This window comes from Hylobates moloch, unplaced genomic scaffold (genome assembly GCF_009828535.3).
Source record: "Hylobates moloch isolate HMO894 unplaced genomic scaffold, HMol_V3 SCAFFOLD_9, whole genome shotgun sequence".
Classification (NCBI taxonomy): domain Eukaryota; kingdom Metazoa; phylum Chordata; class Mammalia; order Primates; family Hylobatidae; genus Hylobates; species Hylobates moloch.
Window position 1 is genome coordinate 71,143,674 of NW_026652284.1, and position 18,897 is coordinate 71,162,570.

An 18,897-nucleotide genomic window follows, 5' to 3' on the forward strand; every position below is an offset into this window, starting at 1 on the left:
TTCTATTGGGCCCCCAGCCAGTTGGATGGTGTCCACTCACATTGAGGGCAGATCTTCTCCATTCAGTCCACTGTCTCCTCTAGAACACCCTCTCAGACATAACCAGAAATAATGCCTTACCATTTCTTTAGATATTCCTTAATCCAGTAAAGTTGACACCTAAAATTAATCAGCACACCCAGGATGATCAATAGTATCAAATGCTACAGAGAAAACAAGCAGGATGAGAATCAAAATATTGGAATTTATTATTGGGATGTGAATTTCATTAGAGCAAATTCAGTGGCCCACTGGGGATGGATAGCTAATTGTGCCTTACTCCAGAAAGAATGGGGTGCAATAATCAAATGAAGATATAAGCCTTGGAAAGAAGAGACCTGCATCCCTCTGAGAAGAGGAAATGAAGTGAGCATGGATAAAGACAGGTTTACGAATATGAAGTACAAAAATGAGAGAATTCACAGATAGCCTCAATTATTTCAGAGATAGGAGGCAATTCATTGGATGAGACTTGGAGAGTTGGGGGTACTGAGGTGGGGGTTTAGGAGGAATAGTGATATCTGGAGATAGCTGTTTTGGGAAACGGGAAGTCAATCAAGGACACTCAGGAATATAGATCAATTTAGATAAATTACAAAGCTATACATTTATAAAGAACTGATCAATACAGAATTTTTTCAACTCTCAGTTATCTTGGTGAAGGAAGGGAGAAGCCATGGCTATATTGATCCAAGATTGCTGCTTTGAAAAGCAGATAGATGGAATGATGATTAACCAATCTAGCAAACCTACTATTCTATATCTAATATGTTGAAAATGAATTTATCATCTTCTGCCAGACACATTTCTTCTAGATCCTGCATTTCCTGTCTCAGTGAATGGTTCTACAGCCTCTCAGAAATAGGGTCATTCCTGATCCCAATCTCTCTCTCTCTCAACCCTTCACATTCAGTCCTATCCATTCCATTTCCTTACTAGTACATCTATACTTTGTACCTTTGCACAGGTAGCTCCTTCCACAGTGTATTATCCCACCCTCTTTTTCACACAATTCTCACTCATCTTTTATAACTTAGTTCATATATTACTCCCTCCTGAAAACCTTCACTCATGATCCCTTTCCCTCTAATCTGGATTAGGGACTCTTCAAAGCAGAGCATTCTGGTCATACCTCTTTCAAAGCACTTGAAACTTTATGGTAATTAACTATTCTCCCCACTATGCCCACAAGATTAAATTCCTTGAAGGCAAGATTGTATCTTTTATTTCAAGCAACCAGTACTTAGCACAGAATTGTTTGTTGAATTAATGAATAATTATAAAATATAACACTAGACGGCAAAATAAGAGATAACACTTGAGAATAAGTCCACTATTGTTTAAAATGGCAGGAGGTGATTCACAAAAGAGTACATCAGTGATGTAAAAGAAATGATATTCAATGATAATTGTCATGGATTAAATCAATGTCTCTACTAGTCATAGGTCCATTATAACATCTGCATGGAAACATAGTCCAAACTGTATTTCAGAATGCTACAAGTACACCTTCAGTCTGGCAGTGGCCACAAGCCACCTAATTAAAACAACGACATCACCTTTAGCTACCATAGTACCAGCTACCATTCGAGTAAGAAACAGCAATATGGGAAAATGCCCCTCAGTCTTTGGAGCTCTAGGGGAAGCTTTCCCCATACATTTTGTGAGATAAAAGCACATAACACACTTGTTTCATAGTAATAAATTTACCAACTTCTGTAACTTAAAACTAATTTTAGGATATTTGTGTTTAAAGAAAAAAATTCTGTCTCAGAATCTTACTCCATCAGATGACCCATCATTTTGTTATGAAGGAAAACATTCAAAAAGAAAATAAATCTAGATACCAGCTAGGAGTGTTCACGTGGTAACAGTATTTGCACTCAAATAAGTAATGAATGCTCCAAGTCCTCCCATGTTTAGCATATGACTCCGATTCTACAAACCTTCCTCTTAGAATAATGTTTAAGCCGATTTATTCCATGTGAATTTCTATGTAAGTTGTTCCCTAAGTAGTTGATACAAATTCTTCTTCATATTAATATACTGTCTTGTGGTATTTTAACAAATCACGGAGTATTCAGACATTCAATACTTCTTTATTAGTAGTAAAAATACTGCCATTGTACGAAAATAATTAACCAAGCAAGTCCCTTGAGCAAAATCCTTAACCTCTCTTAACAGTTGCTGATTTGTAAAATTACAAAAATAATCCCTGTATTACAGGATTGCTGTAAAGATTACAGCTAGTATATATGTATATATAAAGCAACTATCACTCTGCTTAGCACACAGTCTGCTAACCACAGAGGTCTCTGCCAGGCCAGGTGCGGTGGCTCATGCCTGTATTCTCAGCACTTTGGGAGGATGAGACGGGTGAATCACCCGAGGTCAGGAGTTCGAGACCAGCCTGGCCAAAATGGTGAAACCCCACCTCTACTAAAAATACAAAAATTAGCCAGGCGTGGTGGCGTACACCTGTAGTCCCAGCTACTTGAGAGGCTGAGGCAGGAGAACTGCTTGAACCCAGGAGGTGGAGGTTGCAGTAAGCTGAGATCGTGCCACTGCACTGCAGCCTGGGCAAGAGTGAGACTCTGTCTCAAAAAAAAAAAAAAAAAAAAAAAGTCTCTGCCTTTTCTTCTCTATAAGATCTTTATTTCCATTTTAATGTTCTTGGTGAATATATTTGCAATTTAATTTTGTACATTTTTGTGAAAACACACATAATACCCAGAAATATGTATCATCCATATGCATATTCACATACTTTTGAGGGGGGAGTATGGGTGTGTCCCTCAAGTACTATATTATTTTGTGCATGTATTAAGGGTTTATCCACTTTGCTTCTCCATGTACAGACTTCTATTGGATTCAGTAAGGAATTAGAATGACTAATTTCACAAATAAAAAAACTATCTTTATAAGCTAAAATATGCTGTAAAGTTATTCTTACAGAGCTATATTTAGTTGAAATCAGATCTAGCAGAGATGGAGATATTTTGCTACACATATGCTACTTTTCAAATACTTTTTAATTACTTTCTCCTATAAACCATTCTTGGGATTTCTCAACTCTCAATGTAGATAAGGTATTTATATCATACTAAGGATCACACAAATTAAAATATGAATATTATTTCACACCTCTTATTTTCAATAATAAAAATTGAATTGTCTAAGCATTCCAGTTTAATTTACTTTGCTTCAGTTATAGTTAACATATATAAGAGGATAACAATAATTTTTTAAATTGTAATTTTATTATCAAAATAGATGCTGTGCAGAAAAGAGTTAACACAGCAGGCCTGCGACTGCTATGCTTAGAAAGCCCTGCTTGTAAGGTTGGCCCTTAGCTGGCATCTAGAAATTTAGATTTGGGGAAAATTCCCATCATTCCCTAACTGGTAAGAGTGGCTTATTATGTATAAATTGTTTGTGTAAACAGTATGGTTTATGCTAAACATAAATTCCATTCAAACAGGAATTTGGAATTTTGGTGTGTGCTAGGTAGGAGGTGTCTGTGTAACCAGCTCCAATAGAAACCTTGGGTACTAAGTCTCTAATGAGCCTCCTGGTAGACAACACAGTACATGCATGGTAATAATTCACTGCTGGGGTACTTCACTGGGAGGGGCCTCTTGGAATCTTGTCCCTAGTTTCCTCCAAACTTTGCTCCATCTGCCTTTTCCCTTTGCTGATTCTGCTTTGCATACTTTTGCTATAATAAATCATATCTGTGAGTACAACTATATATTAATTTCTATCAGTCCCTGTAGAAAACCAAGGAAACTTGGTGTAGTCTTGGGACCCCCAACACAGATGCCATAAAATGTCTTTAATCAAAATATCTTCTATTATTTTTCATTTTATATTGTCAGATTATTTTCATTAGGTACATCATTTAGGAATAGAGAGAAATAGGCTAAATAGTTAAGATAGACAAATAATTATATAAACGTTGCCATCAGTAATAATCTTATTAGGCAGGAGATGAAAAAGGCCAACAATCACCTAATTATGAAGTCCAGAACAATTTGAGTTTTCTCCTAGATTACAGCCCATTTTATAAATGTAAATTTTAGACTATTTGTAACAGATTATAATCTCCTAACCAGGTTACTGATAATTTTAGCAATTTCACTTTCTTATAATAGAAATTGATTTCCCTTTAGAGGATGATAATCAAGCCTAATCATTTTAATTTCAAAATGGGATATATTTGTTTTAGGATGTCTTTTTCGTCTTAAAAAGCATAAATATATTGGCATGCATTCACTCCACAGCATGTCTTAAAATCAAAATCTACCTAAGTGAAAATTCTGAACTCTTCAAATTTGTCTCAAGTATTTCTCAATAGTATTTCCAATGGTAGGGAACTTACATTTTTTTGCAGTGTGGGCATTTTGCCAGAGTGTTGAACCTCAGTTCCATCCACTGTAAAATAAATAAAGACAGGAATTGAAAAGAAAAACAACTGAAAACTATCCAATCTGATAAGACATTTCTTTTACTTTAAATGTCGTCAGGGATCACAACAGAAGCAATCACCTTCTCACGGTTACATGAGCTTTTCCCTCCAACACTTCTCTCCCTCTCTTAAAATACAGTTTGGGATCCTCCTCTGAAATAGTTCCCATGACTTTTCCAATGCTCTGACGCAATCTAGGTTTGCTTTACATGAATACTGAATGTAATACCATAACTGGGGTCATCTTGTTCAGTAAGTCTCAGTTCACTTCCAACGAATACAAACATATTTCATATACCATCAAAGTTATTTTTCTTTTAAGTCTTGCGAGCTGGACTTTTAAATACTTGAATATTTAGATTCATTACTAAAATTAAACTGTTTATTCTACTTATGTGAGAAAGTCACCAAGTACATCAACTAAAAAGTCGGGAACTGTTTCCTGTTCTGTCATTGCTTATACACTATAACAAAAACACACTGCTTAGTACAATTTTCTTCCCTGTAAATCTAAGTAATAAATGTGCTACCTTCCTCATGAATGTTATTCAGATACTTGAAATGACTTACTGGTTGTAGATAGTCTTTGAAGGAATATGCAATATAAATTTAAAGTAAATCTTTATCCCATGAAATACATTTTGTTAAATGACTTTCTAACAATCTTCTTCTATCTTGTTTGCTTTTCTATATACTTCCTTATAAAGGTATATTTCCTTGATAGTTTTGAGAAAATTTCTTTAAGTACTTTGGCAGTTTATCATCAAAACAACTTTTTATTAAAATTAAGTTTCATTTGGGAATCTAGGCCACCAATTTTTCTTTTCAGAAGGCTCAAATTCTAGATACAGGGGTTTCAATAACTTACGGATATTCAGATGTTTTCCACACAATAGAAGATACCTTTTAGAAAATATCTAATGCATAATTTTTTCTTTTATGATTAGATTTAAGAAAAGAAAATACAAATTTGGGTTTTCTAAACTCCTTTCTCTTCATTTTTATTTCAAATCTCATGAAATTTAGTTAACCTTGTTATGATCTCTCTTAGTCACAACAGGAACATGTAGTCCCAAGATAAATAAAAGAGAAATAAAACTTTATATGAATGTTCACCCTCTTTACAAAATGATTATTTTTAAACATCTGCAAATGTCAAACCAAGGGCACTTATTTTTCAAGCAAGACTGAATATTTCTCTCATTACTTATAATGAGATAATTACCTATAATATCAATTTGTAACAAGTTAATTTATTTTAAAACTGCTCTTAAAGAAAAAATTCTTGAGTTAATGTGCTAAACAGATATTAATATAGATTTCTACAGAAATTGGTACAGAACATTAAGCAGTGGAAGAATATAGAACTATTACTAAGTGCTTTTTTATGTTTCTGTTATAGGCTTAGGATAATTACTGAACTTGTAATGTCATTTCAAATGTTATTTATAAATAAAAAATTTAAGTTTTTCATAGTTAAAAGAAGCAAACTGGTTTGAGAAGGTAATTATGAAACCTTTGAGTCAAGAGTAACTTAAAATCCAAGACTTCAGGCTAACAGACTAACATAGGAATTTCAGTATTTTAGATGACGCCTAAGGAGATTGTTTAGTCCAATGTTATCATTTTATAGTGTTCTTCATTTTAGCACAAATTATGCATGATAAAATCAATGATAACTGACAAACAGTGGGGACTTTATTCTGTAATTAATGTATTACATCGCCAGCAACCTACCACATCTGGTTTTGTTGTTATCTGCAAGTACTCACTTAAATGGAGCAACCTAATAACAAAAAGCATCTATTATTAGAATAATTTTCTTATAATTTATTCAATTGAATCCCAAACCTATGCTTTGGAAAAGAAGTCGACTTAGTACTGTTCTGTCATCTAAAATATGGCCTCTGGATTCTTAAAATTTTATTGCCAGACCTTGAAGTCTCATTAGACCAAAAAAAAAAAAAAATCTTAATTATATCAGCAAGATTAAAAGCAACTTCTCTAAAACCCAATCATTTTTAGTAGAGATCTTCTAAAATTTGACTTATTTCTAACTATGCTATAACATGTAATGGATAAATTGAGTTTCCCCAAGATATATTTTGCAACTAATCTTAGAAGATTTGTAAAAAAAAAAAAAAAGCTATATTGCTTAAAACTAATTATTTAATTTTATAGTATCTTACTGAGATAGATAGATAGACAGACAGACAGACAGACAGATAGATACAATAGGCAACTGGTAACACTTTGAAATATGTTCAAGTTAAAACTATTATCCCTCTCTGCTATGGCACCCATTTGTCCCTAGACACAAATGAAAAAAATCTGACCCTGCCTGAAGGTACTAAATTGGCCCACTTCAGGGCAAAGTGAGAACTAAGTTGTGTTCACTTTTATTAAAGAACAACAACCCTCAGTCAATGTTGATTAACAAAGTATCTGGATATGCCTTTCACCAGCAACAGAGACCATGGGCCCTATAGAAATGTAATAGTAAACTCTGCTGTTCAGTTGTGTTAAGAAACTTCTTTGCATTCATGGAGAACTAGCTAAAGGCTTTATAAGTCAATTCATTCTGCTAGGAAATTATTTTTCAAACAATGCCCTTCAAATCACCACTCCGGCTAGATGATCTCAAAATGGTTTGGAGGGTAAAAAATGTTTGGACATACGGTCGGGCGCGGTGGCTCACGCCTGTAATCCCAGCACTTTGGGAGGCCGAGGCCGGCGGATCGCAAGGTCAGGAGATCGAGACCATCCTAGTTAACACGGTGAAACCCCGTCTCTACTAAAAATACAAAAAATTAGCCGGGCGCAGTGGCGGGCGCCTGTAGTCCCAGCTACTCGGGGGGCTGAGGCAGGAGAATGGCGTGAACCCGGGAGGCGGAGCTTGCAGTGAGCCGAGATTGCGCCACTGCACTCTGGGCTGGGCGAAAGAGGGAGACCCCGTCTCAAAAAAAAAAAAAAAAGGTTTGGACATACAACATAAAAACTCCCTCTTAAATATATACAACGGTGTATTCTAAAACTGCTAAAGAATATCCTATTTTAAATTCTGTTTAATTTTTTAATCCTAGCAATTCCCAATGAACATGGAACTCTTTACTCACAAACACCTGTTATTAACCTATAAAATAAATGTGCCATTGAATACACTTTGGAAAAGGCAAATCTAGCTTTTCTAAATTTATCCATGGTCCCAGCTAGGCTGTGGTATGAATAGTGTAAATATTGTGAATTCCTAGAAAATTTAACCTTACCATTATAGCACTGGTATATTAAACGATGTTACTATAAACAGAAGGATGCTGTGAGAATATGGAGAAGCTAGTCTTTAGCTTGCATATTACTTTAGCAATTGTGTTTTTTTCTGGGGGTAAAATATCAAAATTAAATTATTTTTAAGTATAAATTTTTTTAAATTATAAAACCCTTGTCACATACAATAGTTCTTTTATCTTAATCTTTGAGAGAATTCTCTCAGGAGAGAGAGCTCATTATTTCAGGAAAAGCATTTCCTATGTGATCTTTTCAATAAAATATCTTGAGTGTTTTGTCACAGGTCATGTTTTCTTTTCTTTGACTCTAGAAAACTCGGAGCTAAGATTCAGCCTAATTTTATCAACTGTATTAGACTAAATATTAGCATACTTATATTATGCATGACTTCAGGTTATTTTTGTCTGCCCTACTTATTATTTTTCCTTATTTTTTTCACTTTTGATTTTCAATCATATTGAACTTAGTGTATCTTTGTAACTTATCTCAATTGCTTTTAGCTTTGCAAGCTAAGTTTAAAACAAAGTAGGAAATGAGTAAGTGAATTAACCTAATAATTAACAGTGTGAAGGGCACATAACATATTATGAAGAATATAAGATTATTCAAGATCTGCATAACAATAAGGAGAAGGCTGCAAGAACTTTGTAGTCAGTGTATTCTTCATAATACTGAGCATCTCTCATTAATCCAAAACTCTCAAAAGTAACCAATACCTCTCCTATAGGTGTACACAGTGTTCCCCTAATCATCAAAAACTTTATTTTCTATAAAATTTTGAAATCATCTTTAAATACTGTATTTTAATCCAAAACATCTTTTCTTGCTAAAGAATTAAAGTTTTAAATCATAATAACTCTGCTAATATGGTAATATGATTCACTTGCCTGCACTGAATGTTAAGTAAGGAAGAGCCAGCTTTAGAAGTTAGTCTCTGAAAGAGCCAGCTTTAGAAGTAAGTCTCTGGCTTGCATATTACTTTAGTAATTTTCTTCTTGGGGAAAAATATCTAAATGTACAAATTACTTTTTAAAATAATAAAAACCATGGCACATACATATCTATCTAAACTCTCAATTTAGATCATTCTCTAGAATTCATTGCCAGATGATTCTAAAAATTAAATATAAACACTTATAACAATTGTTTTTTTGATTTTTCTTTTCGCCTCATTCCCTTTTCTACCCTATTAGTACAGTCAATTCTCTCTCAAATTCTTTATGCTATTCTTGACTATCATCATCACTTTGCTGAAAAATAAAAGCCGAAATTCTAGTCTTGTGTTTTTTCAGGCTTGTCTCTTTGCTATCCATTCCTCTCCTATTAGGTTAGAAAATTTCATGAAAGCAGAGACTGTGCTTCCTGTTCACCACTGTTTCCCTAGCACCTTGCTCAGTGCCTGGTACACACTCAATATATATAATTGAAAAAATAAAATCATTCCTTTTGTAATGTGCTACAAGGATTATCCATGGCAAATATTTGGAATAGAAAACATAACAGGAAAGAATGCAAGGTAGCTATGGAAGGGAGATCTCCGGAAGTAGGTTGAAACAAATCTATACTGAAGATTTTAAAATTGTGTTACTTTCAAAAGTTTGTTCACATATGAAAAAGAAAATAACAAATATGCTTTATATATTTAATTTAGTTAATTCATTTAATATCTATTGGTAACTATAGAGTGCATTAGCTTATATTAAATCAGTATATACTGATTTTTATCTATTTATTTTAGAGATAGGGTCTCGTTCTATCACCCAGGCTGGAATGCAGTGGTATGAACATAGCTCGCTGCAACCTCCAACTCCTGGGCTCAGGTAATCCTCCCACCTCAATCTCCTGAGTAGCTAGGACTATAGGTACCTGCCACTACCCCTGGCTAATTTTTAAATGTTTTTGCAGAGGTGGGGTCTCTCTGTGTTGCCCAGGCTAGTCTCAAACTCCTGGCCTCAAGCGAGCCTCCCATCTTGGTCTCTCAAAGCATTGGAATATCAAGCATGAGCCACCATGCCCAGCCTATAGTGACTCTTTAAAAAGAAAGTTATTACCTATCCCCACCAAGTATATTTTCTAATTTACGTACTTAGTCACTGATTTAATCAATAAAATACAAATGTAACAAAGGAGACGTATGCTACTAAATCAGAAAAATCCTAGCAATTCTGGTTAAATATAGTAAATTGAATAAATGCATCCATTTCCATTTTTTTCCCAAACCTGACTAAAATAATAGTAAATGAATTTTGAAATGTATAATACCATAAGGATAAAAAAAGAGGGAATATGACTTCAAATTTTTGGACAATGGAAAGCAGATGGACTTTGCAACTCACTTAGTGAAAGGGATGTTGAAACTTAACTATCTATAGAGAGACAAGCCAATGACGGCAGGCTGCTTCACACTGAAAGACCCAGAATAGACCCTATACTTTTAAAGGTGGAGATTGGGGTAAGGATAAAGCAGGAGTATCACAATCCCAAGCTCACTGCAGCATTATTCATTAAAACCAAGATATGGAAACAACCCAAATCTCCATTGACAGATGAACGGATAAAGAAATTGTGGTATATGCATACAATGAACTATTATTTGGCCTTAAAAAGAAGCGAATTTTGCCATTTGTAACAACATGTATTAACCTGGAAGATATTATGCTAAGTGAAATAAGCCTGACACAGGAAGACAAACACATGCCTGTATGTGGAAATGTAAAATAATTTAATTCATAGAAGCAGAGAGTAGAACGGTGGTTGCCAGGCATTGAGGTGGGTAAGGAAAGGGGAGATTTTAGTCAAAGAGTACAAAGTCTCCGTTAGGCAGGCTGAATAATTTCTGAAGATCGAATGTACAGTATAGTGACTATAGTTAACAATACTGTATTATATACTTGAAATTTACTAAGAAGGTAGATCTTTAGTGTTCTCACCACAAAGACACACACACACACATACACACACGGTAACTATATGAGGTAATCAAAATGTTAATTAACTTGATTGTGGTAATCATTTCACAATATAGACGTATATCAAAACATTAAGCTGTACACCTCAAATGTACAATTTCTGTTGGTCAAATATAACCCAATAAAGCTGGGAAAAAGACAGAAGTATTGATTGCAAATTTTCACAAAACCAGAAAACCACCCTTCCCCAATACATTAAGAGAAGAATGATTTATTCTGTAGAGAAATTGGACTACAGAGCTTGTGGACCAGGAACACCAGGCACAGAAGAAGGCACGAATAAAAAGTCATTCTAAAAACAAAGGATTTAAATTAATGTCTATTGTCTCAAAAGTGCGTAAGAGCTTCACCCCTATTACCTCTCTTAGCTCCTAAAAGGCTGTCTCTTAGGCATATCTCCTACAAGAGATTAGAGGCTCTTTCCCCAGAGAAATCTGCCCTAAAGAAAAAAAGACCAATTGATACTAATAGTTGACAGCTTTACAAAGAAAGAAGAGGAGGAGGAGGAGGAGGAGGAAGAGGATAAGGAGGAGTGGAAGGAGGGAGAGAAGGAGGGAGAGGACGAGGAGGAGAAAGTTTTCACCTATCCCCTGCCTGCATACATAGACTCCAATCAGTGACTTGCTCTCAAATATAAACTTCTGCATAAAACTTCTATCAGAAGAAATGCCAATAGAAAAAGTAGTGAGAAAACAGAGATAAGGCATAAAGAAGAACAATACCTCACAAAAAATGTAATTAATAGCTTCAGAAAGATGTTTGAAATGCTTGTTCTTTGGTGCCATAAAGAAATAGCACTTGAACATAAATTTAATTTTCTCAGCAAGGCCATTTTTATGCTTTCTGCAGAAAGGGTACACTTGCCAGCAGTTTTGCCACAAGAGTACACTGAACAAAAGAGACAGGGTCATTTATAACCTGATGCGTCTACCTTACTGCTGTGTCTGGTTTCTATTGGCTGGAACAGGACTTCACATTCTGTATTTGTCTTAATGGGCTAGCAACTTAGAACTTTCTAAAAGAGGCAAAGGCAAAGGAGAACAAAGGAAGGAGGAAGTAACTTGTGGAATTCTGAGAAAGGTAAAAACACCTTCAAATAAGAAGAGGGACAGGCTATGACCAAATGCTTGCTTGGACCAGTATAAACATGCCAGGGCAAATATTTAGGCTAAATTGTGGGAGCTAAGAACATAAAGTACATTGATTTCTTTATTACAGTTAGCAGATATTTAAGAATGTTAGCACAGATCTTTGAATAAATTTTGCTTCTAAGAAAAGTTACTATTTACTCCTAATTAGATGGAGAGGAAAGTCTTTGAAGAGGAATCTCTACTTTACCTTTTGCAAAGATGGCATGAAAAAGGAATGCTATTAAAAAATTGAAGACAAAGGCTCCTAGAAATTAAAAATTAAGTTAGATCATCTGAAATTAAAATTTTAAATTAAGATGAGGAGATACAATGAAGTTTCCCACTAAATAATATGAAAAAACAAAATTAAAAACAAAAAAATGGAATGGACAATAACAGGGCCCACTGAATATCCAAATGAGGAGTTCCAAAAGACCCTCACGAAGACACAGCCTCATGAAATTTCATAACACTGAAGAAAATGAAAGAGGAAAAAGAAGAAAAAATATGTCATATCAAAAGGATCAGGTATCACAATAGCAGTTGATCTTCTCATCAACAATGGAACAAAGACTTTAAATTTCTGAAAGGTGACAGCTGGCAACCTAGAATTGCACATCTAGACAAATTATAATGTGAATGTAAGATCAGATTAAAAACCACTTAAGAGAAAAAGAGCTCAAATATAATATTTCCCTGCATCTTTTCATAGAAAGCAAAGAGTAGATGTGCTCCACCAAAATGAAGGAATAAACCAAGAACTCTGAGGATGGCATGGGATCCAACACAGGAAAGAGGTAAAAGGAATTTTCATGATGATGGTGAAGGGAAGGATGACAACTATGTAGCAGGAAGACTAAATAATAGATTCCTTGATGCATTTAACTATAGTAATAGGTATTTTATAGTTCTACAAAAGAATATGATAAGAATGAATGATTTACACATAGAAAATTAAATCCAAAGGAGGGGGCAATTATTTATAAGTCCAAGAAAATGTTAAAATGCATACACAAGAAAAATGTACCACATTGCTTGGTTCAGCTGTGAACAAAATTTACCTAATCATAAAAATTATAAACACTAAGTATTAATTAAACAAAATGTTGCAATTCTACTGGGAGTGTGAAAGCAAGGAAAGGAATATGAGTGGGAGGGCAGTATGAGTGCTAAGTTCTCATCTTGCAGTTTACTATTTAGTGGGTAATGTCTAAAATTGCTTAATCAAATAGAAAAAGGATAAGCAAGCAATTTAAACACATAGAACTCTGGCCAACATTGTGTAACCCCATCTCTACTAAAAACACAAAAATCAGCCAGGTATGGTGGGGTGCAACTATAGTCCCAGCTGCTTGGGAGGCTGTGGCAGGAGAATTGCTTGAGCCCGGGAGGCAGGGGTTGCAGTGAGCTGAGATCATGCCACTGTACTCCAGCCTGGGCGACACAGTGAGACTTCATCTCAAAAAATAAATAAATAAATAAAAATTTAAAAATTATAAAAAATAAACACATAGAAGTGACCATCAATAAAGCAGCTGAAAGAGGTGAAAGCATTTTGGGAACAGTAACTGGGGGTCAGCTAGATGAGAAGATTGCAGTCCCATTTGACATTTAGAACTATATACATAAAGTTCTTTAATAAAAGTAAAATTACAAATAAAAAAAGCAAACCACTTATATTTTCTTAAGCTCATTCATGTCTTAGTGACAGCAGGTTTTGTTTAGACTCCCATGTATATACTCTGATAAATATTTTTCACATTCAAGTTCTAAAGAAAATCTTTTGTCTCCTATATGGGCTGAACAATAAAAGAAAACCTGTCCTTATCCTTCCTGACAGGGTAAGTTAATCATGAATTTAACTTTAAAAAAAATCAAACTAAGTTTAAGTTAGAAGTAGTAAAACAAAAACTTCTATAACTTTTGCTCATATCAAATTACTTATACTTTCTTATTCTTTATCTAATGGTTTTATCTAATTATGGGTAACAGTGTTAATTCCCTTTGCTCCAAGAATAATTTATAAAAGTCAGAAAATTTTTGATAAATTATGATTCAAATTTTTCCTGAATCTAGAAGCCATGAAGCAAATCTACTGCATGAGATTGTGCACTTTGACCTCTGCTGAGCAGGTGAGAGCAGGGCTAAGACTCAGCTGCTCACCAAGCCAAGATACTCATGGAACTAAGCCTGGGCACGATTTCTCATTGGCCTACATAGAGAGGATCCTTTTTGCAATTGGACTTATCAGAGGACGTACCTTTTATCTAGTTCACAGAAGATGCTCTATATCCTAGCTGCACTTCTGACTGTCTGCCTAAATAAGGCTCTATTTTAATATTTTGATTAATTTGCATTTGGACAAAACTATAAGACTATGAGCAGTGGTCTAATCTGTAAGATCATGACCTGTATTTACAGATTAATGACAAATGTCCAGTAACTTACCAGGAATGTGTTTCCACAGTGCCCACACACGACCCTTGTACCTTCTGGTTGGATTGGCAATGCAGGTTGAGCTGGTTGTTCTTCAGAAATAAGCATTACTGGGCCAAGGTTAATTATCCGTCTACTGTGAAAAGAGAAAGGAAACAACTTCACTATCCCACAAATGGACTAAGAGCAAAACCTGCAACATATGGCCAAAAATATGAAATGTGTTATACTTGTTTTATAAATTAAGTGAATTAAATGTCAAGCTGGAGGTGAAACTACAAAGAGTAGCAACAGTCAGTTTTTCAAAAGCAAAATGTGAGTCTTTCTGTACTTGGGATAGAAACAATATATTATAGCATTGGTCCTAATCAATGGCAACCATTTAACTGTCATTTCCAAGTTTTTGTAAGTTCAAATCAGAAAACAGTTGCTACTTACACTTCCCTATCTAGGAAGCCAACTTGAGTTTGGTAGAAGACTGACTAAGTTAAAAATATTCTATATCAACAAAAATTTCTGTGCCACGAAGGCACCGAAGGGCTGGGTTACAACCAAATTTCTCTGAGCAGTGTGATATTCCTTGATGTGTATTTAATCAGAGATGAAAGCAAACAGGATCCTGCTTTCATTTCTATTCTCTAGTCTATCATTGGATAGGGCTGTACATGATTCATGTAATGGTCAAAAAGCCAGAGAGATCACAGAAAAAAAAACACAAGTAAGGCCTTTATATACTTGTATCTGGGGACATCCATAATGGTACTGGGCATGAGCGAATAATTCCAGAATTTATTGCACATATACATTCAGCAGAGATTAGTATAACATACAGTGAGATACACAAAAATAACTAAAACACTTGCAGGTGAAGATTAATTATATCAAAAGTAAACTAAGTGATTACTTTTTTTTTTTTTTAAGAGATGGGCCAGGCATGGTGGCTCATGCCTGTAATCCCAGCACTTTGGGATCACTTGAACCCAGGAGTTCAAGAACAGCCCGGGCAACATGGTGAAACCCTGTCTCTACAAAAAAAAAAAAAAAATACAAAAAATTAGCTGGGAGTGGTGGTGTGTGTTTGTAGTCCCAGCTACTCAGGACGAGGCTATAGTGGGAAGGCTTATGGTGCAGAAGGTAGAAGTCACAGTGAACCAACTCTTTGAGACTCTTCCCGTTGAGACTCTGTCTCAAAAAAAAAAAAAAAAAAGAGAGAGAGAGAAACAGATGGGGTCTCACCCTGTTGCCCAGGCTGGAGTGCAGAGGCACAATCATAGCTCACTGCAGGCTTTAATCCCTAGGCCCAAATGATACTCCTGCCTCAGTCTCCCAAGTAACTGGGAATATAGGTGCATGCTGTCACACCTGACTAATTTTTTGTAGACACGGAGTCTCACTATGTTGCTCAGTTTGGTCTCAAACTACCAGCTTCACGTGATCCTCCCACCTCAGCCTCCCAAATTGCTAGGAATACAGGCATGAACCACTGGCCTGACCTCATTATTTTTAAATAAGTTCAATGAGTTATTGATTTATTATAGTGCATTAAGTACTTACATAACACAAAGAAAACATTCATTGCTCATTTAAGAATATTATATCCTACAACTATCTATGACTAAGTTCAAACCAAGCTTGTCATTCCTTTAACAAAAAAAAAATCTAGATTCTGGAATGACTTTGAAAACAAAGACTCTTTCTGGAACAAAGCCTGGCACATGAAGAACCTTTAGTAAATACTTGTTGAATGAACAAATGAATGAATCAATGAATTAATCTTTATCTCTTACCAGTTGGGTCTTGGGCATCCTATTCGCCGAGATGTGTCCTTACAAATGAGAAGACAATTACAAGGGCATCTAACATATTTCTTCCCTGTTGGGGGGTTTTTGATTGGCTGGATAAGGGAAGAAAATGCAAACACAACAATTAACCAAAGTACAGATTGTCAAAGTTTGTTTGTGTTTAAAAAGGAAAGGATTCCATTAAAACTAATGAAATATATTGCTTTTGTAACTTAAGGTTTTATTTTATGATTTTTCTATAAAACATGTAAAGTCAAGTATTCATGCTTTGTGGTCCTTCAAGACACAATAATCACTGGCTGACTTTTTTTTAGACTTTTCTAAAGAGAAAAAAAAAAGTCAAAGATAAAATTAACATTTAATTGCAGATTTTGAGAGATCAAAATGTAATATATAAAGCCTAACTATGAAAGAAATATATTTCATCTAAACCAGTGTATGCTTTACCAGTTTATTACTTGAAACTATAAAAATATTGCTGAAAATTTAGTTGCTCCCCAAAGCTCAATTTTTAAAAAAGGAAAAGTGTTATTCAATATTTTAAACCTTCCTAAATTACTATCAACTAAATTGAATAAAATGTCAAACTATTTGTAAACACTTTGGCACAGATGCTAGTAATAAATGCATAATCACAAAAGCCCAGAAAAACAATAGTGACATCCTACAGACATAAAATAACTTTAAATAATTATCCACATAAATAGGGCAAAGTTTACATCTGTAATCAAGTTTAGTACACAATATTTTCATTTTAGCGAAAACTAGAATGAATGTAGTTGTGATGTGGATAGATATTGAAAGTATTTATACATAACTGCCATGCTCAGTCTAGTTTTTGAAAGTAAAAAGCCAAAAGGCATTATATTTAAATTCACCATGAAATTCTCTTAATAGGATTAGCTTTAAACACAGGGAGGTATCCTATGATGAAAGAGAGACAGAAGAAAAGACAGGAAAAAAGATTACCATATTTGTATCCAGCCCACATATACTTTTAAGTAACATTATCGAAGTACTTCCTTTAGGAATAAAATGTCAAATAACAATTTATATTTTTACTAATGGAAATCTCCACTTACTGTAGCTTCATTGCAAACTGTGCACTTAACCACATGCTGGTGAAGCTTGCCATCCAAATTGATTAGTGATTGGCACACACGGCAGTTTATTACTGGAATACCACTGGCGTCTGGACTGGCAATGGCTGTATATGGAGGTGGGAGCTCCGCTGAAAAGATATTAGTCACTGAATCAGTGTCTTAGAGAAATTACTATGGCTGGTTTGAATATAGAGGCAATATAAGTAAAGAAGAAACGATCAAGATTTTCCCACATTCTTTTATTTGTTTTTCAAAGCTAGCCAATTTATCTTACTTTTAGAGCACAAACATCCATGAGACTTATCAAGTAAAATAATTCTTAACTCTGATAAAATCTAACTCATGTTTGCCTAGGTCTATCCCAATAACCCAGTTTCCTTTTACTAATCTATACTCAAAATGTCACTCCATTCCTATTAGTAAATTCATACAGTCTCTAACAGGAGAGTGGTAATTTATGCCTACAATAAAAATCTTACACAAGTGATCTGATTCCCAGGAAATAAAAATGGTCGATGAAAGCAAAGTTTTAAAATTGCTTATCCATACATATAAATTATGTAGCTGTCATGCTCTGTCTTTATATTGGAACCAGTTATAATGACTGCTGGCTATGACAAGAATAAAACAAGGTTTTGGAAGAAGTCAAGAAGAAACAAAAATGAACCTAAGAAAACTAAACTTCTCAGCATGGAACAAAAATGGGAACCATGCTAATTTCAGACACAAAACAAAAATAAAGTAAATATAACAATTTTTAGTCTCAAAATTTACCTACCATTAAAAATGTAAGAAATGCATCAAAGTGTTTATGAGTAAAGAAATGTAGTATGTGGGATTAAAAACTTCAAAAACCATAACAACGACAACCACAAAAAGAATGGGGAACCAGATGAAACAAGAGTAGCAAAATGTTGATAACTGATGAATATAATGACATGGAAGGTCATATTTTCAACTACTTTTGGGTATGTTTGAAAATTCCCATAATACAAAGACACACACACAGTGTTTTTTGAGAGTCCTAAGGTTGACTCAGTGAGTGAAGGGTGGAGGCCTACTTTCAAATTCAAGTATCTACGAGAAGTGTATATTTGTTACAAAAGTCTGAGAAAAGGAATCTTGATATACTACTCTGGAATGGGATTTCTGAAGGAGACTGCCTAACCCCTTTCTGTAACTATCTCAACTACAGGGATAGAAGACTTTTCCAAGGTAAAGTTTTGTCTTGGGACATTTAGAAAGGGCCACACTCTAACACATGATTGAAGCACAAAAGAGAACTGGTATCTCAAGAGGCTTCTGTAACACTATAAAATATAATCACAATAGCTAATCATAATAAGAGCTATTTTTGAAATAAAGGTTTTCTATCCACTGTATTGGGTTCTAGACTTTGTGATATTTTAAAAAGAATTAGAGCATAAAACATTTTGGTATGTTTAAAATACACATATTTCCACCTGATCCTTGGGTTATGATATAGGATTTTTTTCAGACTGCTAAGGATTAGCAACAAGTGGTATTTGTTCAAATGATTCATAAGACAAATTTCTGCAGCAGCCAAGGCTCTGAAAGAAGCCATTTGAAATGACGATATGCTCACATTTCTGGGAGGCTTATAACAGAACACTGCCAAACACTGAAATTCAAAAGAAGCTGTAC

At 34.6% G+C, this 18,897-nt stretch overlaps 1 protein-coding gene across 2 annotated transcripts in view; it reads right to left on the minus strand.

Moving 5' to 3' along the window:
- Positions 1-18,897, minus strand: part of PIP4P2 (phosphatidylinositol-4,5-bisphosphate 4-phosphatase 2) — a 48,112-nt gene that overhangs the window by 11,307 nt on the left and 17,908 nt on the right. For both annotated transcript variants that reach the window (XM_058444444.1, XM_032760021.2), the window contains exons 2-5: positions 17,212-17,360; positions 16,115-16,221; positions 14,340-14,463; positions 4,421-4,473 (exon numbers count right to left, since the gene is read on the minus strand). In XM_058444444.1, the coding sequence (XP_058300427.1) occupies positions 4,421-4,473; positions 14,340-14,463; positions 16,115-16,221; positions 17,212-17,360 (433 nt within the window). The remainder of the gene's footprint in view (positions 1-4,420; positions 4,474-14,339; positions 14,464-16,114; positions 16,222-17,211; positions 17,361-18,897) is intronic.